Genomic DNA, 22900 nt, shown 5'->3' with positions numbered 1-22900 from the left:
GTAGTGGTCTGCGTCGATACCGTTCAGTAGCAGGGAGATTGAACTGAGTAGCTGGGGTTTCAAAGGGTAGCAGTTTGCCGTCTGCAATTACATCACAAACTTTTGTTATCCCCAAATAGCACCCAGTTCGGCCATCTGGGGAGCTTGCCTACTTCGGGGAGATTCCCGTTTTCCCACAGAGGTTGTACTGGGGTGATTTTCTTGTCCAAGCCAATATATTTATGTGTCTCTGTCCAGATTAGCGCTGTGTGCGTCAGCATTTTCAGATATCTGTGACGCTTATTGTTTAGTGGAGACATTCCAACAGGAGCAGTCTTGGTCTCCCAGCGATCTCTGCTCTGATGTCTGGTAGTGTTGGGTCACCATGTAGCATGTCATTAACTACTGCCATATGACTTGCCCAGTAATAGGTCTGCAGGCGGGGCAGCCCAATACCTCCCATATGGACCATTGAAGTGTACGGAGCGCTATCCGCATACGTCCACCTCACCACAGTAGTTTTCGGAGTATACTTTCGATTCTGTGGAACTCGCGCGTTGGAATGTGAAGTGGCCGTTCTGTAGAATGTATAAGAAACGGGCAGGGCCATAACTTTGAACAGCGCTGCTCTTCCCAACAGTGTCAGTGGTAAGGAGACCCAGTGGCGTACATCCTCCCTGAATCATTCCACAAATGGATGAAGGTTCTTGACCACATATTCATTCAGAATGTTTGTGATCTGTATACCTAAATAGCGAAAGTGGTCTGTTTCAACACGATAAGGGCAGTTAACCCGGGACGATGTCCCCTATGCCTCCAATCGGGAATAATATTGACTTGGTCCAGTTTATCCGCAAACCACTGAAAGATCCATATCACTATAGCAGACGTGTCACTATGGGGCAAGAGTTGGCTGGGTCTCTCAGGTAGACCAGCAGGTCATCTGCATACAGGGAGACCTTGTCTTCCCATTCGTCTGTCCACCGGAAACCACTCCACATCCATGTATCTCTTAATAGTCCGGCTAGGGGCTCTATTGCTAATGCAAAGAGCATTGCAGATAGGGGACATCTTTGTCTTGTTCCCTTCCCTAGTTCGAAAGGTCTTGAGGGCCATCCATTCACCCTAGTTTCGGCTTCGGGAAAGCTATAAAGTTGACCCCACCCATATATTGTTCACCAAAACCCATGCGGTGCATTATTTCCCAAAGTGCCTTCCAGTATACTGAATCAAAGGCTTTTTCAAAGTCTATTGCCAGTAGCGCTAGGGAATCTTGGAGGGCAGGTGCTGTTTCCAGTGCTGAGTGCAGTCTGTGTATATTCATGCGTGTGGACCTCCGTGGCATAAATCCACATTGGTCCGGCTGTATTAGTGACGTTATGACTTGCTGTAATCCGTTAGCTAGTATTTTCGCCAAAAGTTTAGTTTCACTATTTATGAGGGAGATTGGTCTGTATGAACTACATTTATCGGGGGGTTTCTCGGCTTTGGGTATTACAATTATGGTGGCTTTTCTGAGGTCTGCAGGCAGGTGACCTTGTTTTTTTCGAGTGTAGGTATATCCTTTGTCCAAATCTCTATTGGGAAACCATTCAGTCCCGGGATTTTCCCCGATTGGAGTTGTAACATAACTAATATCAGTTCCTCCTCTGTGATATCACTTTCTTGCAGGGTTTTTTGGTCGTCGATTAGGGAGGGAAGGTTAATGTAGTCTAGTACAGAGGTGTCAATGGAAGTATTTTGAGTTTTTACAGTTCAGCGTAATATCTCGATCGTCTCGATCGGTTAGCAGTGGATCTGCATTCTCCGGTTTGATTATTCTGACCTGGCTGTGCCCCTCAGCTCTACGCTCTAACCACGCCAGCATTTTGCCAGCTTTATCGCCTGTTCCATATATTCTGGCACGCATTGCTCTATGTGCCTGTTTGGCACAGTCTAGGGCTATGTTCTGTAAACCTTTTTGGACTAGTATTAGTGATCGAAGTGTGTAAGGCAGGTCAAGTGCAAGGTGGGTCTCCTCCGCTTGTTTTACCTTGGTTTCGGCCTCTTTCAATGTTTTTTGGTGTTTTTTCTTGTGTGCTGTAGTCCAGGAGAGGATATCTCCACAGAGCACCGGTTTGTACGCTTCCCATAGCACCTCAGGATTGTTCACCGATCCAGTATTCAGACTGAAGTATGTTTTTGTAGCCGTTTGTACATGTTCAATGAAGTCTGGAACATCTAGGAAGTAACCATTGAGGCGCCATGATTGGTGTTGGGGGGGTGGGGGTGGGAGAAGTGGTCTCGTCGTCAGTTCCTTCAGTAGGGGGGAGTGATCCGAGATACCCCTTGGGAGTAGGGTCACTACAATTGCATTATGTATGTCTGTCGCTGGGAGAAATAAATAATCCAATCTTGAAAGTGAGGCATGAACTCCAGAGTGGTATGATTATTCCCGTACATTGGGGTGCAAGTCTCGCCACACATCCCTCAGACACAGTACGGCGGTGAAGATGGTGAGTTTGGTATGAATTCTAGAGTTTCGCCCTCTTAAGTGTGTGCTGCCGAACTCCACATCCATGACTTCATTGAAATCTCTCCCAGTATCATAGCGTCTGACGTGTCTTTGGCGAGCATGGATGTAATATCCTTTATCAGCGCAGTCATCAGTGAGGGCGGTGAGTAGATTGCTAACAAAGCTATGGTTTGGTTCCATAATGTTCCTGTGATGTATACAAATCTACCCCGTGTCCTGTATTACATTGGAAAGAGTGAAAGGACGCTTTTTGTGCAGTAGTATGAGCACACCCGTGAGCCCATGGTGAAGCCAACGTGTATTGCCGTGCGATAGTTGGTGCGTTTGAATAGGTTACAGGTTGTGCCTGCCAGGTGGGTTCAGTGAGGAATACTACATCTGGTGAATGTCTATTCAGGAACTGTGTGACTAGTCGCCTTTTGATTCCACTGCCCAGCCCATTGACATTCCATGTCAGAAATGTTAGGGTTCTGATGTCGTTTCTAGGTGAGGTCATGAGTGGGTTGGATGCTAGCGGGCTCAGCACCGTGTTTCCTGGATAAGCAGTGACATGGCAGTTCTGTGATGTGTTACAATATCAGAGAAATACATGTGAAATGGCTTCTGTATCCGTGCATAACAAGAACAAATAACTCCCCCTCCCGCCTCCCCATACTCCACCCAACTTGAAGCATCGTCCCCCCAAACAACAGGTGACTGCCGAAAAAAGGTGAACAATCGGCTACCAAACAAACCACTCTTCGATAATATCTGTCCGCAAACAAACCGTGGAGTACACCCATGTCGCCAGAGCATTGCTGGCGGATTGAGGCTACCCTGTCATCTCTAGCCTAGAAACATAAAGACAAATAGCATACACCGCCCCAAATCCACTTCCAGGGGACATGGGCGGTATCTAGCAATCAGATCCACTTTCTCTACTTGCAGGAATGGTGCCAGATGAACCAGAAAAATCAGAAAAAGGGAGGGAAAGAAGAAAGAAAAAGGTGAGAAGAAGTTCCTTAATTTCTACGGCTCGTGCCGCCCCTGTAGTAATTCCGTGGCCAGTTCAAGTTTATGATCAAAGGTTCTAGTCAGGAGGTCAACAATGCTCATCGTTGCAGCTCCACATGAGTACCTGTGCCCTCTTCATCCGGGTCTTTGCCCATCAGGGTCCAATGCTTGGCCCGGGTCTGCTTGAACCTGTACCGCTGGGAGTCTTTCGGGGCAGAGGGTGCGGTCCAGCCGTAGGCAGGGCCTCCTTCCCTGACTTTTTGACGCTGTAGTACAGTCGCCCGCGATGTGGTTTTCAGCCCATTTGCAGGCTTCTTGTGGGTCATTGAAGTGTGCCATGGTCCCTTTATGGTAGATCTTATGCTGGGCTGGGAATAACAATCCATATTTCACATTCATAGTGGATAGCTGTCTCTTCAGTGGTTCGAAAGACTGTCTCGCACATTGCACTTCACGGGTGTAGTCAGGGAAAAAGGCAATCCGAGAGCCTTTGTGGGTGATCGTCCCTTTAGTGCGGGCCATCTGGAGCAATTTGGCGAACACTGTTCTAGGCGGTGCCGCTGGGAAGTGATTACCAGATGGCATCCTGTGAGATCTTTCCACAGAGAAAAATTTAGAAAAGGATTTAGGCCCGAAGATATCCGCCATCCATTGTTCCAAGAAAAGCTCCATACTAGGCCCTTCCACTCCCTCTGGAAGTCCAAGGATATGCACATTGTTGCGGCGTGACCTGCCCTCTCCTTCGTGACTCGGGCTTCAGGGGCCTTTAGGTGAGATAATGCCAGTGATAGCTGTTGGTTGATGCCTCTGATATCTTCCATTTCTGAGATACGCTGCTCCGCTTCCCTGGTGCGGGAGGTACGTTTTTGCAGGTCATGGCGGAGAAAGGAGACCTTTGCCGCAATGCTGTCCATTTTCATCTCCATAGAGGAGCGGGAATTGGCTATGGCAGCCATCACGTCTTTCAACGAGAGGGAATCTTCTGTGGTGGAGATAGCAGAGTGTGATACCTGCTCCGCCGTCAGGGGAACGTTAGTGATTGCATATTGATCCATCCTGCTCTATGTAGACTTTTTTTTAGCTTGTCTTTGCCCATTCTGTGAAATAGGAGATTGGGTCGCCTGTCGCTACGATATGGAAGCGCCGCTGGTATTTGGAGGCCCGTATGCTGTTGTAGATAGACAGGCTGGGGAGTTCCATGTTGCACTTCTATTGAGGTGTGTTACACCAGTTCTGGGGTGCCTTAATCTGCAATACAAGTTTGTAAGGTTTATCGTCTCTCTAGGTCATCTCCTCCGGTATAGCTGTGTTCACATTAGTGGTGTTGGGATGTTGCCCTCTTGCAGGTGCCCTTAGTTTCGTGAAGGTGGTTATTCTGTGTGTTGTACGTCCGGGTGTGAACCCCCGCAGAGATGATCACGCCTGGCGAGAGGACCCAGTTCATTGCACTACCCTGGTCCGCACGGGCAGCTAACCGTTCTACCACCTCTTTACAGGCGATGTCACTTTGGTATACTGTTCATTGGCACCCCAGAGCTTATTTGAGTAGTGCGGTTTACAGTGGTCAGCTTCGGTCAGGGCGCACTGGGTGACACCATCAATGTCGCAGCAGAAAAGTCACAACATTTCATCAGGTCGGCCCTCAGGGTTCAGTGGGACACCCCAGAGGCACAGGGAAGGTAGCGTGTGGATGGGTCTGCTATGCACTACAACCTGTTATTCTACGATTATCAAAGACTGAGGAAAGCGTGTGGTTCCTTGGCTCTTCCGTCGGGTTTATTTAGTAGTGTATAGGGCCGTGATGTGGGTCTGCAGGCTCTCTTGTGTTGTGTCCCAGATTTCAATAGCTGAGCGTTACGGTTAGACAATGTTTGTGGTTCTATGGAGGTCTCAGTTCCCCTTATCAGCAGGGGATCCCCGTAGGCACTTCAATCCTGTGCACGTGTCCTGCTCTCTGCCAGGCGAGGAGTGGGTCTGGGGTCTGGCGACAAACATATGAAATCACTGCGTGGGACGGTGTGCGTCGCTTCACCGTCAGTTCTGCCACAGTTTATCAGCCCAGGCCATGGACTGCCCACCTTCCAGGGGGTAGGGGGGAGGGGAGGGTTGCGTCCTGCTGTGTCATGGTGCATTACCCCTCCCGGTACAAAACGTCTATGGGCACCGACCCCGTGTTTTAAGACCTTCACACCTCTGCTTGACCACAGCCGCGCAGTTAGACAGTGCTGCCTTGGTGCAGGGGGGGAGGGGGGGTCTTGCAATGGTTGCATAGGGTGGGGTGCCCTAGCGTAGCTTGTCCCTCGTTATGCCCAATGTCTGATGGCCGTTCCAACACAGTATTTATCGTGCCCAAGGTCTCGGCGGTGCATATAATCAGCGCGCGCACTTGTTCAAGTCTGGACCTTACCGGGGGCCCCGTGACGTTCAGGGATCAAACACGCCCACCGAGGGGGGCGAATGTTATGGGTCTCCTCCGGTTATGCTGCCGTTTGTGTCGCAGGTCGATAGGGCACCTGCATTCTTCTTGGTGTTACGTACGTTGTTCAAGAGCGGTCCCTGCCAAGGTGCCCAGGATCTCAGCCGCTCTCAACTGCCCTGAGGTGCCACAGCCACAGGCCGAGTGCGCCCCGCACTGTTGCCCAATCCCTCCGGCGGAGTACAGACGGGGCCCCGACTGATCCCAGGGCAACCCCACGTTTGCACCAGCTGTGGGAGTTTGGCAGTCTCAGTCCCTGCAGGATGACTCGCCTTTGCAGCGCCTCTGGTCTGTGGTTTGCGGCCAGGCGGTGCGCCTCTGCATCAACCTCAGGGGCCACTGCCGGTAGCAGCAACGGCTCCTTTCACTGGATCGCAGCTTCCAGCTTAGCAGGGTCAGGATGTCCTCACACTATATCTGAGCTGGCCGGAGATAAGATTTCGCTTCAGTTGGCTGTGAGCGGCGCAACGCCGTCTCTTTCCTCAAAGTCACCCTTTCCACAATCCAGCACGCGTCTGTTGGGATCCGCACAGTCCTTCAGGGCAGTGCGGGTCCAGTGGCCATCTTGCCTGCAGTTTCTGGTGCCCACGTCTCGCTATTTTCCAGACTTATGTATCTCGGGCGGACTTTAGCACCCATAATGCGTACGATTGTGCTGCAACACAATAAACCACCTGGTGCCTTTTCAGCTAGTTTCCATGCCACTCACAGGATTTTGATGCAGGATGTGATGGCCGTCACAGAGCTCAAGAGGCTCACGTCTGCATCGTTGGACGGTTAATGACACCTCTCTGTATAATATTAAGAGAAGTCTAAAAACTATTAGTTCTAAACACTCTGGCCAGCATAATAAGAAGTTAACTCATGTATATGAGGAGAGAACAGGAATTCTAAACTAGTCAAGCGAAAGGGATTGTCAGATTTGAAGAAGTTAGGAATTCAAGGACATGATTAACAGACTCTTAAGAAGCAGATTTGTCTAATACATAAGAATCTAAGTCACTTAGGATGGCTCTCCATCTTAAGGATAATCAACACATGTTGGATAACCTTAGTCAACAAAAGGGTAGGCAATTTTGGGCTACAATTAATCAAAAGACAAGCAAGGCGGGTAATTATTTTGACACCTCTATTACTGAACCGGCCTGGGTTGAGTATTATTGGAAGAGGTATTCCCTGCCTGAAGGTTTCAAAGATCTAGAAGATCCTACTATGGGTCCTCTTTGCTTTGTGAAGTGTCTGTGGCCGACTGATGATATACTTGATACTTTGGGCTATTGAAAAATTAAATCCATCCCGGGCAGCAGGCCCAGCTGGTATCCCCCTTTGTGTTCTAAAAAAGAATCTTGTCCTGTGGTTGAGAATTTTGAAACCTCTTTTTGACTATATTTGAGACACATAACATCCCCTCTACATGGACACAGTCTTATTATTCCTAACCCTTCCATGTCCTTAACCCATCCAACTACAGACCCATTGCCCTTACTGACTCAATAAGTAAGGTTTTTGCTATACTCCTATTGAGATATCTGAATCTTGTAATTTCCCAATCTTCATTCCTCTCCAGATCACAAGTGAGCTTTAGAAAAAGTATGGGTACCACTCTTAACGCTATCTTGACCCATCTTTTGTATGAGGTCAAAAACAATACCAATGGACCCTTATAAATGGCATCTTCAGATATGTTAAATGTTGAATGTGGTATTTATATCACGCACCGTTACCAACGGAGTTGGTCCCCCAGGTGATCCCAGATATGATTAATGCATTCAACTGATTCGCAATAAGTAGTGGATGAAGTGCCTTAACTTGAAGGTTCCTTTAAAATTGGTACAGCGGGTCGCATTGTTGCATAAAAATATCTTGCTGAAAGTGCGTCTTACCCAAGAAGTTTCACTGTCAAGAACTGCATTTACAGCTTTGGGCCTCAAGCAAGGATGTACGTTGGCCCCAACTGTAATTTGTATGTCAGCGACATAGAACTCTTATGGCAAACTCCTTCCATATAAAGCTAGACTGTGGCACCTTAAACTTAGTTGGCTGGCATTTGCTGATGATTTTTTGTTGCTGTTGATAGAACAGCTATCGGACTGCAACACAAACGAACTCTTTTTTTAAATATGCATGTCTGAACAATTTAGAGGCAAGAGGGGCCAAGTCGAAACCTTTTATTTTTACTAAAGCTTTAAAACCCAAGACTATGTGCTGGGAGCTGGGGTCAGTCAAGTTGGAAAGGGTTCACAGTTTGAGGTATTTGGGGTACTGTCATTCAAATACTAACTCGATTGCTTTGTGGAAATCAACACTAGATGATAAACTGTCCATTGATATCACAAATGAAATGTCTGAAGTATGAGTATGTAGGAGTATGTAAATTCTCCATTCTCCATTATACCAATTATACGTTATTATACAATGAAAATTTAACCTGTGTGCTATATGTTCTAAACATGTCACTAATCGACTTAAGAATAATATTGAATGTGATGCAGGGGAAATTATGGAAGGAGGTCTTTGGACTTTCAACGTCTATTCCTAACTCAATCATGCACCATGAGCTGTGCCTTGTATCTCTTTGGGCAAGGTTCAATTGGCGACAACTGTCAAACTAGGTGAAGTTCCTTGCTCCTCCAGATAATTCCATGTATGTAGACCTGAGTAAGATGTTAGATGGATCCACAGTAACTTCAATTAATTTGTATAAAAGGAAAATGCAAGATTTGTTAATGGAAATTGGATCTACTGAGGAGGAATTAATTCACTGCCCTGGTGGGACAAAAAGTAAATTATTCAGGCATGATTGGATCCCAACTATTGACTCAAATATGTAATATTCAACATAGACAGAAGATGCGAAATTCCCATATAGAAAGAAATGGTTCCCTTTATATTTAACTTGTTTCCCTTGTGAAAAAGCCAGGTCTGTTTATATGTGTTTTAGATTAAACCAGTTACCAACTAGGGAACGTATAAAGCATTTGGTTTCTAACTCTAACATAGCACTTTAATGACTTGCCGTTTTTGCACAATTACAGACACATGTGAAACACTCTGCCACTTGGTTATGGACTGTCCATTTTTTGGCTTATCTAGAAACAGGATTTTAAAAAAAGAAACTAAGTTTTAGTTCGGAATAGTCAAGGAATTTGCTTTGGACCAGATTTATGTGGGGGTTGAATGTCTAACTAATTATTGCATTATACTATTTTCTGGAGGAAATTTTGGATGTATTAATATGATTTTTAAATATATTAACAAGAGTAAGTTTTATTGACTACTGGCCTATACCATTTTTTGTAGGAATTTATGTAATGATATAATTTTAAATATTTTAACAACGATAACACATTTAACATGGTGTAAATGTATATTTTGTATTGTACTAGTGCAAGGTTTAATTTTCTTGAACCAATTCACAATAAAAAAAAAATGTAAAAAAGGAATTAAGGTCACAGAGCAGAGCCGGCTCTGCATATACCACCTATAACTTAACGATCCGTAGGCATGTTTGGCAAGTGGAGCTGCAATGCACACCCAGATGGCTGAAAACGCTTTTGAAGGTAGGCATGCACTAGGAGAATACTTCTAAAAGGAGGAATCTGAGATGAAGGGATCCATTAAAAATTTACAACCTTGAATGTATAGGTGTCAAAAAACATTTCGGCAACAAGTGTTCCTGAAACCAATACAGATCAAGTTATTCCAAATATTGGACTGCTAAACTCAGAGTGAAATTACTATAAAAATACAAAGCTTGAAACATTAGCAGTGGTATATATTGAGCAAATTCAATCAGCTGCCCAATGTCTATTAGGACAGAAATAGTAGCTGGACAACCAAGAGTCGTCACAAGGTCATTTCAGTGAGATTGTCAAGCTACCACCTCCCCCCTGAAGAAGTTGGGCAGTCAGTGCCCATTCATTCCTTCAGATCATAAAGGCTGCATATTTTTCACCCAGAGTCACCTTTTAATCAATGCCCACACAAAGCCTGTCTTCACTTCTCCAGTTCTTGAACAGTCAGCTGCCCTCAGAATCCTTCAAAACAGCACTGATTTGGTGACCTACCTTCTGCAGATGGCATACATTCGGTTCACAGTGGATATCCGAAAGGGCTCAGTCTTTGATCGTGTTAAGCTGTTACTGAGCGTACCAAGACCCATCCTCTGATAGTCCCGACAACAAGCTCGCTCAACCAAGTGGCTCATGGTCATCTTGTCAGAGGGTTTGATGGTCGAGGACGTAGGTAATGTGGTCCTATCCAGCTCCTCTGATACTGAAAAGAAAAAACAAATGTATGAAACAAAGATTTTCTCAATAGGCCTAATCATATCTGCAGTGAATGTGTGCTTGTCAAATTGCCCACATGTGAGCTCATTGAAACTTACAGCAGTCAAATTCCAAGAATAGCTAGAAATATACACAATTTGGATCTTGTCATTTTCTTAATACGGAAACAAGACTCGCAAGCTCACTGCCATGTCCCCAAGACTAATGGCAAAAGACCTGCAGTTGTACAATCATTGGCTCATATAAAGGTAGCACAACACTAATTTAAATAACAGACATATTACAACAATATTCCAAATGCATGTTCAACATTTAGATCATTAAAATAGCACCAACGTTAAGTGCTGGCCCTAGTTTTCAAGTTAAGCAGTGCTGCCAGTTTGACTGTCCTTTGAAATACTCACTCCTACTATTGTAAATCAATGTGCTACAAGGAGACCAATTGCGAAATACTCCAATAACTTAATAAATTTGATCAACAGCAAGTGCCAGTGCAAAGTTTTGCATGACCACGGCACCCATAGCAGATAGCCAGTCATCCAGGTGAGCATCATTTACCAATTACCTCCAGATCATTTTTCATCACATAGTCTGAAAGCTGTCATAATAGCCTTGTAAAATTACAGAATGGTCACCTGATCAATGTGAAATCTGTCTAAGCACACAGCACCAGATATTTTTGATGTTACGTTACTAAGGAGGATCCTCCGGATCATTACTCCCTTCATAACATTAGGACACCCCACCTCTTTCCCTGGATTTCAGCCCCTTCATACAGACGATGGCAATGTGGTCATAGTAGGACCGGAAAAAAATTCATTTTAAGCATCTCGATGCAAGCATCAAAACTCAAAAGCCCAGATGGGACCTAGAAAACCAGGTTTCATTTCAAGACACAAGTGTACGCAGTTTGAGATATTTGCACCGCAAAGCATCGCACTGCACCAAAGCAGGGTGAGGAAACCGGTGGGGTATGATGAATCAGCAATGATTCCCCCATAAAACCTGGCTTGGGACCCTTCTCATTTGACCAGGGAAGGGCAGATGCTTCCCGATTCTGACCCTGGTGGTGGTGTTTTGCTGCCGGATCACATGCAAGGGGGAAACCAGCTAGGAAGACTGGGAAACCCCTCTGGGTAATGTTCTCTGAAATCTCACACTTAATTGCTTATTGCCAAATAAAAGGAAGAAGAAAACCCAATTCTGTTTTTGGGGACTTCAAGTCCCATAATTCCCCAAGTACTGGGATGACTAAGGGCCAACCACCCACACCCGAGGGAGGTAGATAGTTTTAAAAGGCCCCCTCAGGTGCAGGCCATTAGATGTAGGTGGAGCAGAAGCAGAAAGAAAGCATTTTGTTGGCAGTCAATGCAGAAGTTGGAGGAAAGAAGGGACGCCGGGACATTAATCAAGCAGATTCCAGCTGCCTGTCCTGAGAGGGTCATGTTCTCTGTCGGGTGAAAAGACAGCCCCAGAATAACAGATGGAGAGGCCATGCTAGGCCCCTAATGTGGAGTTCCACTGAAATAAAAACCAGTACTAAACAGTGATTTCGACATAAGGCCTAGTGAAATGGAAAGAAATTATGTAAAACTTCAGTAGTGCACGTAGAAAGAAAAGACATCTTTGAAACACTGCATTTGGAATATAAAAAGGAGGAATGATGCCTGACATTTAAGAAATAAAGTCAAGTGACAGATTGCGTTTATCAGGAATAAAGAGACTTAATTACCATCCTATAAAACGAGAGCATGTAAAGAGAAAGACCTATTTCGTTTTTGTAAAAGTGAACACTGGTCTCCTATGTTAACTGTGGCCTATCTGTGTACATCAGATTAGTAATGTATTTACCTCTGTTCTAATATAGTAGAAAAGAAAGATTATATTTATTAACAGCACATCTTGTCGATGTAAAGCTGTATTTTCTCAAGTATGGATGCAGCTGGTATTTTCCCCACTGAACTGAAAAGTCTGCACCTTTGAAAATTTGACCCCACAACCTTTGGCTGAGGATCTCTAGGAGAAGGTCTGGTTTTCAGTTGAAATGCTAAGATATACAGAGTAGTAAAACATTGTGATTTGCAGATAACACAGCCAGCAGAAATGACCTACAAGGTCAGGTCTCCACAGTAACTGTGCATTAGCTTGGAACAAAAACCTTTGAATCCCAGGAGGGGAGGGCATGATCACATAGGCCAGCCAGATGTCCTGATCAAGTCATAGAAGAGAAATGCAACCTAAGAATTGGTGGGGGCTATGTGAAACTGAGGGACATGTGGTGCATTGATAATAATAAAAAGAATAATAATTAGCATTTATATAGCGCTACGAACTCTCAGGTATCTGAGCGCTGCTTATTATTACCCACGGTGTGTGCTCATTTATCGACCTCGGAAGGATGAAAGGCTGAGCTTGGCCCTGCTGGGATTCGAACCTGCGTTAGCAGGCTCTGCACAAATGTCAAAGCGAGCGCTCTACTCGCTGTGGTATCGGACCGTCATGTTGCGATCGACTAACATTGAATACATTTTCTTGAATAAAAAGTGCAGAGTATGTCCCAGTTAGGTCATCCTGGGGTCATATTGAAGGGGATATGAAGCATGTTGGGACTATGTAAAACACATTTTGTGTGATGGATACAATTGGAGCTATGATAAAAAGTATGATTCCAGCCTTCCCATAATTCAGATGGAATAGGAACCTGGTGGGATGATAGGTTATGGAAGTAAGGTTTGAATCATGAAGGGGCAGATTTGTGACTATTTCAGCCAAGGAGCAAATCGTGAAAAACAGTAGCTCTGCCCAGGAAGGGCATGCCAAAATAAATGTGTATTTTCTGACTCACCATAAAATATGGAATTCACAAATATATATGTGCTGGCAATTATCTGAAAAAATGTGGCAGCTGCCATGTTAGATTTTAGGACACTAAAGAAGTTAAACCCACTTGTAATTTTGGGATGATGAATCTTACTCCTCCCTCAGCCTCCATCATTCACACATCCCATCTCCTTGTCCTATTAGCAGGCAGTGGGTATATTGGGGGGAGGGAGAGGGAGAGAGCTGGCCAATCTGTAGCATGGGAAATATGATAGTAATGGAGTGTCACCAGACCTATAAGAGATCACACTTCTATCTGGCTTGCTGATCTTTCTTTGTCTCTTCGACTCTTGGGACCTTTCTTTGGACTTTTGATTGTTCCCTTGACTTTCCTACTCTATTGATGGGCCTTAAACATTGCTTGGGAGACAGACTGGGAAATCTAGAAGCTAGCCGGGCCTGCCATTTAAGGAGCCAGAGGAAGTCTGGGTGCTGTGGGCTACCCTTGACTGAAGACTTTGACCAGATCTGTGCTGTCCTTTCAGGAGCCTTGCTGTTTCCATGGGTGACCCATAACCAAGGCCTTACATACAAGTAGATGTATCCCAAAGCTATCAAATGAGCAGGGAGAATCTGCCAACCTTAATCCCCATCTCGCATAGCGGGGAAGGGGGTGGTACTGGGGAGACCCTTGTCAAATATTTATTAAATACAAATCAAATGAATACCACTATAGAAAATCACCCTATCCATTTACATTGAATTGTGTTAGGAACTGCCTGCCTTACTACATTACATTAAATTGTAGGGTGGGGGGGAAGCTGTGAAGATCCTTAGCGCATTGAACTGAAGTTAAATCAATTAATTTCCATGCAGAAAATTACGGGATGAGTGTTGTTAGAGTTCAAAACTAACCAAGTGTGTTAGAGCGATAGACAGGTACTTGGCTGACTACCTTTCTGAAACCCCTGTCTTCTGTACCGAAGGGGGGTGTCCATAATCCCAAAATAGGGAACCCTAAAACGCTGCTATTCAAGTGAATGTAGAGGGTGCAAAAACGAAATTTACCATTTATTTACTTGCATCCCAAAACGATTTCCCAAAGCCCTGCATTTGATGCAAATACAAATCCCAAAAGCTTTTCCCATTGAGTTCCTTTCTTGACTTTGCCTTTCAAATAAAAAACCCAAAACAATTTTGCTACTGTATTCCCACTGCCTGTACCTTGCCTTCAGATCAGAGGAGTCATATCTAATTTATGCCTGGAGGGTGTGGGTTGATGGGAGAAAGGAGTATTGTGCCAAACTAAGCAATCACTGTGTTTTGTATGTTTCCTAATGGTAAATTAGCAAGAAGTCTGATGTAAAGTGATAACTGTCCATCTCTAAATTTTACCTGTGTGTTGCCGCATCTGTAAGTTCATTAGAAATATAAGTTAGTCAATTTGTGGAAGACATTTGAATTTGTGATTGTGTAGTGCCACAGAATTGGTGGTTGATAATTTGGTTGCTCATCGTCTATGTCAAACCTTAAATAAATATATATTCTTACTATACACGGCCTGGTTCCTAGCTCATTGGTGGTACAGAGGGTATTTGTTGGGGTGGTATGAGATGGGTTGGAGGCCTCACTAAAGTTGAATCTGTGTAAGCGGTTTGGGTCCGCACCACCTTGCTTGGGGGGTAGGGAGGAACTACCTGAGTTGAGCGTGACCGTCTAATATATTGTCAAATCTCCCTAAATCTGAAGTGCTAAGATTGCGCAGCGGGAAGCGTGAAGTAATACAGCTGTACCCCCATGTGTACCTAATTGTAGAGATTGTGCAGCAGGAAGCAGGCAGGAGACAGTGGTTTAGAGTTGTTGATCCTGACGATTCTGTTGTCGACAATTTCCCTACCACTGGAGCCTTATAGACTGGATTTGTATATCCTACTGCAGGTTTAGGCGTTACACTGTGAAAACATATCCATTTTATATTATAATGTTGGCCTAAGCACGTACACAATGAACCGCACTATTGCGGCCTCCAAACACTATCTTGGTAGTTTTGCTCTCATTTCCAAGTTTTCATTCTGAACGCAGTGAGAACTCACAAAGTCGGAAACTCCTCCAACATGCCCCTGCACAGGAATGCTGAAACTGCTGTGCACATTCTTTGTCTTTTAACTTAAAGCCTTGAAGTACTGGTACGAATGTAGCTAATCTGTGAATTAGGCTGCTAATTATGAATGTGCATCCAGACTATTAAAGGGAAGCACAATTCACGGCATATGTTGTTCTGAAGGATCGAGTGTGAGAGACGGGCCTCTACGACCGGTGGGGGGTGTCTGTACTTCCGCTCCCAATATGGTGGAGGAGAGGCACAGGAGACCCCAGCCAAGATTCTCTATTCGGTAGCAATGGTCGAGCAATCAAGGCCTAGCTTCTCAGGAGGTGATGCAGGCTGGTTCTTAAGTACAGTGTATCCCCAAGCCCCCACAAAGGAATATCCACACTCTGTATTGGTTAGAACACAGTCTTTATATAATCAATAGTTAAGGTTATGTACATTCATCATGATAACTCACTTTGTACTCCGGCAAAATCTACAATGACAAATATTTACAATCCTAAAGTGGTCCCACCCTAGATCTCATTGAAGTGCATGAACAATACTGTACGATGCCACACAGACCAATAGAGTGAAACCAGCAATAGAGAGAGGAGAGAAAATAAGATGGTGGAGCAATAGGCAAGATACTGGCCCCTACCACTGGGCACAGTTCTGTGTGGAGATCCCCCCCCACCTGGGCAACCTGTAAAGAAAGATATAGCACAAGCCCAGTCCATATATTGCTCTGCAAGTCTTATTCTCTCCTATAATGTTTTTACCCCCCCAATGTACCTGGTGGAGTCGAGCTCCTCGAAAGCGTCGACAAAACGTCGAGGGACTCGCTGTTCGGCGACGGGGAATCGACGGCCCTTCTTGAATGCCTTCCCTTTCAGGCGGGAGGCACGGGGCGTCGAACGTCCGTCGACAAACGAGGTAGAACGATGTCGAAGAGGCGGCAGCTTCGTCCGAGCGGTGCTCGTCGGCGTCGAGACGTCGGCGTCCTGCAAGGCGGAGGTGTGCGGGGCACCTCGATGACAATAGTTCTGGACCGCAAAGATTGTAGAGACGGAAACCCAGCAAGGGCGTCGAATCGTCCAAGTCTTTGAGGTCGTTGGGTGGCGGGAAACCCACCGGCAGGTTTCTCCTCGGCGCGTTGGTCGGCCTCGACTTTCTCCGGCAGGATAAGCGGTCGACGATGCGGTCGAGAGAGTCCTTCGATTGAATGTTCTTAGGCAAAGGAGCGGACGGCTCCGGTCGTCGGTGGCACGGCGTCAAGTGGTTCCCACGGCTGGGCAACACAACTTCGACGGGCCTCTAGCGGTTACACAAACCTGCGAACCCTGGTCGACGGCAATGGACTTCGACGGCGTCGATGTCCGGGTGCTTCACTTCGATCTCCTCGGCGGTCCCGTCTCGGGTCGACAGCCTTTCGAGGGTCTGTCTTCCAGGGCGCTTCGGCGAAGATGGAGCGGTGCTCGATGGTCCCTCGGAGCACGGGAAGAGGGCGCCTTACCAGGTCCTCTCTCGGGTCAGCCCTCGACGATCTCGTCAGCCTTCAGATCGGTCGAAGCAAATGCCACAGCAAGTCTTCTTCTTCCAGCTGGACGTCGAGGATCAGCAGTTCCAGTTACTCGTAGAGTGGAGACTCAGCTCCCTGGCTGCTTCAGGAGCACAATGGTCGCTTCTCAACCAAAGGTCCCTTCTGAACACTTTTCCAGTGGTGAGAGGTCCCCAGATATACTATCCTCTCTCTCATCCACGCTGCTGGCACACACTCAGCAGCCAATCATACTGCAGGGCATTCATGCAGTCAGTCAGCCAATCAGGTACACAGTGCATTCAGGCCACACTCCTCCCTTCCAGACACTCACAACAAGAAATGTGGATTGGGACAAGTACCCAGCCATTCAACACTACACACTGCATTCAGGCCAGTTTCGGGCAGGGTTGTCTCGGTCTTTGTCTCTCATGCCAGAAACCAGACAACCACAACAAGAAGTGTATATTGGTCACACACCCCATTCACCCAGGTCCCACCCACAGGAGGTACCCACAACATACAGTCACTGGGAAGGCTCCAGTCAGTCTAGCTGGGCCTTCACAACAATACCATACATGGAACTTCCACCCAACAGCCAGTCAGGGGGAAGGGACAGAGACAGGGCTTCCCAGGACTTTGGGAAAACAAGGTAACAGGCTATAGAAAGCAAGAGGCCACAGGGGCCATCTTGTTTCCTATCAGGAATCAACAGATCCCAATGGCAGGGCCTGGGTATCCCAAAATGGAGGACACCCGGAGCACCTGTCATATTCAACGCGGAGCTGCCACCAGCCCATACCCTGCTCTGGGGCCACCCACAGGTGCCCAAAAACATACACTAGGGGCACAAGGTTGCACCCCTACCCATGGGGGCCATAAGGGTATCCCATGGGTCTGTTCACCAAACCAAAAGAGAGCTGCACTGCCAGGAGTCCCACATGGACTCCGGGGCAGAAAACATAACAGAACACACGGTAAAAACAGAAAAAGGACAAGGATTCAGAGGCCCTGTCCCTCAGATGCATTTCCAGCATCACATTGAGCTACTGAGTAGAAATACAGAATGACCTTTAGTGTTGAAATAAAGTAGCGCAAGGTATGTTACCTTGTGTTCGGAACACAATATACTCCCACACCCCACTTCGCTCTGCTTCCCAGACAGTAAATTGTTTGCAAGATGACGTTGAGTGCTCTAGCACATGTTGCTATGGTAAAATGCCCACATCTCTATGAGCCATTGTCACGTGATGATCTAGCCCAAACTCACCATGGTACTCCAAACCTGTATAAAGTACATCCACCACTCCCCATGTCATAGCTCACTTTTTCTATGCCTGTATACATGCATTGTGAAACCTGAGTCCACTCGAGCGCTAATAAACTGTTTATTTATTTGTTCCTCGTGACAGGTGTGTCTTCATTTCTTTGAAGTAGCCTCATATTTTTGTAAGACGGCCAGCCACGACCATTTCGATGCCCCGATGGGGGATCCCTCTTTGACTGGAATCAGGTGAGTCAGTTTCAAACTGACAGTGTCTGATGTTGTTTTGATTGGTAAATAATGTTTGCCCGTAAAAATATTGGCCTGGTAGAACTGCGTCTTTAGACATGCCAGGTTTTAGTAAGTTGTCATCCTGTTGGGGAACACTTTGTCGCAGGGGAAGACAACAGAATGATTGGGAACATAGTCAACTAGCACCACCCCCAGGGTCGTCAGCGTATGATATGTTTATATAATATGGTATAGGAGCTATAGTATTCAAGAGTATGTGGCATTGTCAAACCAGACATGAACCAGAACTTCAGTGGCCGAAAGTAGGGAGTTTTGAGATAGCGAGAATTGGGCATTTGGAACCAGTATTATTACATAAGAAAGCGAGACCTGCTGCATTTGACGTTGTTAGGGATTGGCGAAGGGAGGCCACCCAACGTCTCAGAAGCAGAGAGAAACCTACACGTAAAAACCTTACACAAGCTGGTGGAGCCTTAGCACATGATGAACAAAAGGAAGAAGAGGTGATGAGTATGGATAGGGGGTTCCTATTGTGCAGAAAATATACCCGTCAAAAGATTTACATGCATCTGATGAATTGATCAATAAACTGTTAAATGAGAGGAGAACATCTCCTACTGCACTGTCTCCCTATCTACTGGCACAACCGCAAGCACCACAAGCATTACCTGCACCAGCTACACAACCTGATGAATTTCCTTTGCCTCCTAGTGCACTCGACTTACTCTTACTTTTGTTACCGACTACTTCTAGCACTCCACTCTTGATACATGCCGATACTGCTAGCAATCAGAAAATTGTAACATGTAGCACAATACCGCCAGCACGTAAAAGGGAATTACGGGATTGGGCAGAAAAATATATAGAAGGGGGTGACGAAGCAGCGACTTTGCATTCTCTATAAGACCATGGGGGTATTCCTGAACAGAAGATACTGATGGAAAAGATGGGTTTATACTTAGCTGAAGTTTGGGGTGATTTAACTGATTCAGCTGTACCACAGGAATAGCAGGATTTGAATTTCTGGTCTCGTACTAGAGATACCGCAGTGAAATTGCGCGATCATGTGTCGAAATAAATTTTCTATAAACATGAATTAGATCATTTACATCAAATAGCACGAGACGAGGGTACCCCACAACCATTGGATGTGCAGAAAAGATGTTTGCCTTGATCAAAAATAGCTAGTGAAGAAATGCGCATATGTACAAGAGATGTTCCTGGATGGATCTCAGATGCCTCCATTTCGCCTATCGATGTTCAAGACACGTTTAGCCAATATTCTCTGCATTTGCAGAGAAAGGTATTACAAGTTATGGTAGAATATTTACAAGATGAATGTTTGAAGAAGAATTTGTGTTGTCCTGCTGACATTATGGTAATTTACAAAGGGGCGTTTTTGGATGACAGCGCGCTAACTTCATTGTAACTCGATTTGGCTTTAATCCTTAATAAACATTCAGCATCTCCCGCTGTACAATTGCCTATGAGAGAGGTTCCTCCAACTCTTGTTCCGAAGGCAGAGAAACCTGCTGTAGGGGGAGCACCTGCCACGACTATTCCAGCCCATTATATTTCACAGTTTGTTCACGTTCCGTTTTCACAACAGGAAGTATACACTCTTAAGCAATCTATTCTAGACATTAGAAAGAATCCTACAGGATTCTATAAAGAAATAGAGTCCGTTGTGAATTTGTCTGTTTTCACCTTAGGTGACATCGACTTGCTGGAAAACAACAGTTACAGGTAAGTAACTTGTTTGTTCTCCAGCATGGGGTCTGGCATGGATTCACATGCTCATGAATAAAAGAATACATAGCAGTACACACATGGACAACCACGGGAGGTGGCAAGGCTCAACATTAAGCATTTAATCAACTCAAAATGAAGCATCTCTTACCTCCTCACCAGGCCCACCTTCAGGCAAACGGGTTACGCAGCACTGCCTGGCCGACTCTGGACTCCTCCCTGGAATCCCGGTCGACGCAGTAGAATCTCGTGAAGGTGTGCGTCGACCTCCACGTAGCAGCCCTGCAGATGTCCAGTAGGGGTACACCAGACAAGAATGCCATGGTAGCAGCGATAACTCTGGTCGAATGGGCTCTCGGACGGCTGGGCAAGGGTCGGTTTGCCAACCGGTAACAGTGCATAATGCAGCCGTAGAGCCATCTGGAAATCTCTTCGCAGGCTCTTTGTGCGGTCCACGTAGAACTTCAGCGCTCTAGCCATATCTAGCGAGTGCAAAGTCCTCTCGGCCGGCGACGAAGGCGACGGGAAGAAAACAGGTAACACCAAGGGCTCGTTGAGATGGAAGTCCAACGGCACCTTGGGCATGAAGGAGGGGCGCGTCCTCAGCACCACCACCCTCGTCTCGTGGAATGTCAGGTATGGAGGTTTACAGGAAAAGGGCCTGGATCTCTCTCACTCTTCGTGCGGAGGTGATGGCCACAAGAAACGCTGTCTTCCACTACAGGAACTTAAACGGTGCCGAATGCAGAGGCTAAATGAGCCCCCATGAGCCTGGTCAGCACCACGTTGAGCTCCCACGCTGGGGCCGGAGCCTTCACCGGCGGGAACGATCGGAACAGTCCTTACATGAACTCCTTCACCAGGCGATGACCATAGGGATGACCACCCCGGAGTTCTGGTGTAGTGGGAGATAGCCGTCAGATGGATCTTGATGGAGGCATGCGCCAGCCACGCCTTGGCCCGCGATAGCAAGTACGGCAGCACTTGAGGGGCCGTAATCCGCAGAGGGTTAATGTTCTCTGCATGGCACCAGACAGTGAACCTCTTCCATTTGTGTCCATAGCACTTGAGAGTCGAGGACGCCCTGGCCTTTGCAAGCACCTCCTTGCAGTCCGCCGGGATATCGTATCCTCCAAACTGTAGTGCTGCAGGAGCCAGGCCTGCAGGTTCAGCGACCCCGGGTCGTGTTGGAGGATGGTGCCTCCTTCCCTGCCAAAAAGATCCGCGTCTGTCGGCAGTTTGACTGGGGGGGGGACGCTGACATGTTCAGAAGGTCCGGGAACCAAATCTGCCTCGGCCACGCAAGTATGACGAGGATCATCTTGCACCGGGACCGTCTGAGTTGACTGATGAGTCGCAACGGCAACGGTGGGAACGCATACAGGGACAGGCCGTCCCAGGGGAATGAGAAGGCATCACCCATGCTCCCCGGCTGGGGAGACCTGCTGGTGAACCTCCGGCACTTGCTGTTCGTTGCCGTCGCAAATATGGCGATCTAGGGATTGTCCCATCGTCAGAATAGGAGATCCACTTGATCCTACCCCAGCTCCCACTCATGGCACGAGCGCAGCTCCCTGCTGAGTGAGTCAGCAATGGTGTTCTTGATTCCTGCCAGATGGAAGGGTACCAGAGACATCCCTTGGGTGATGGCCTTGTGCCACAGATCCTGCACTTCCTTGGATAGGGCTGGAGATCTGGTGCCCCCTTGTTTAAGATGTAGTACATCGTGGTGGTGTTGTCGGTGAAGACCCTTATCACCTTGCCTTGAGGGACGGAAGGAACGACCCGAGGGCCCAGAACACGGCTCGGAGCTCCAGAACATTTATGTGTAGAGACCTACGGGAGCCAAAGGCCTCTTGCGTGGAGATCTCCGGTGTGTGCTCCCCATCCCTCCAGGGAGGCGTCCATCGTCAGTTTCCTGATGTGCCGGGGTCTGGAAGTCCATGCCCGCCCCCAGATGCGCGTGGATGCCCCACCACCGGATTGCTTGGCGGAAAGTCTTGTCGAGTGAGATCCTGTCTTCGAAGCTGCCCGCTGCTTGCATCCAATGGGCGTCGAGGAACTCCTGCAGTGGTCGCATCCGCAGTCTGCATAGGCGCATGAGGTAGATGCACGAGGACATAATGCCGAGTAGGGAATTGATGGACCTCACCCTGGCCACGTCCATGGTCAACAGCCATTGTACCTTGCCCAGGATGGCCTTCGCCCTTTCCTCCGACGGCGAAGGCAATCGCGCCACTGTGTCGAGCCTGGCTCCCAGGAACAGGGCGACTTGCGACGGTACCAAGTGGTATTTTGCAAAGTTGATCGAGAATCCCAGATCCGTGAGCAGTTGGACGGTCTTTGCTGTGTGATCGACGGCGAGTTCTCTTGACTTTGCTCGGAATAGCCAAATCGTCCAGGTAGGGGTAGACATGGATCCCCTGCAGGCACAGTCGCGCCACCATTGGTGCTAGGCACTTGGTGAACACTCTGGGTGCGACTTGAATCCGAAGAGAAGGGCCTTGATCTGATATTGTCGCCCTTGGACCTTAAATCGCAGGAATTTCCGATGTCCTTTTAGAATGGGGATGTGGAATAGACATGCTCCAAGTCCAGCGACGATGGGAAGTCTCCTTCCTCCAGCTGTCCCAGCACGTGCTGGAGGGTGACCATCCGGAACTTCTGAGACTTGATGTACTTGTTTAGACGACGAAGGTCCAGGATGGGTCGCCAACCGCCAGCCTTTTTCCCGACAAGGAAGTATCGAGAGGAGCCTCTTTGGGACGAGCTTCATGGCTCCCTTTCTTAGCATCGCCTGTACCTTCAGCAGCAGTTGAGGGATGTGGTTTTCCTTCCTGGCCATGGGTGGAATACAGGGACAACTCTCTTGAAATTCCAGAGTGTGCCCGCGGGCCAGGGCATCCAGCACCCAACTGTCGGTGGAGATGGACT

At 47.0% G+C, this 22900-nt stretch overlaps 1 protein-coding gene across 10 annotated transcripts in view; it reads right to left on the bottom strand.

The window, feature by feature from the left end:
• The window catches only part of SBF1 (SET binding factor 1), a 2512102-nt gene that overhangs the window by 1023240 nt on the left and 1465962 nt on the right, over positions 1 to 22900 (bottom strand). For all 10 annotated transcript variants that reach the window (XM_069629502.1, XM_069629505.1, XM_069629506.1 and 7 more), the window contains one exon: positions 10031 to 10238. In XM_069629502.1, coding sequence (XP_069485603.1) covers positions 10031 to 10238 — 208 coding nt within the window. The remainder of the gene's footprint in view (positions 1 to 10030; positions 10239 to 22900) is intronic.

The sequence above is a fragment of the Ambystoma mexicanum genome, chromosome 12 (genome assembly GCF_040938575.1).
Source record: "Ambystoma mexicanum isolate Mex_15411 chromosome 12, UKY_AmexF1_1, whole genome shotgun sequence".
Taxonomy (NCBI): Eukaryota; Metazoa; Chordata; class Amphibia; order Caudata; family Ambystomatidae; genus Ambystoma; species Ambystoma mexicanum.
This window is presented reverse-complemented; position numbering and strand designations above follow the sequence as displayed.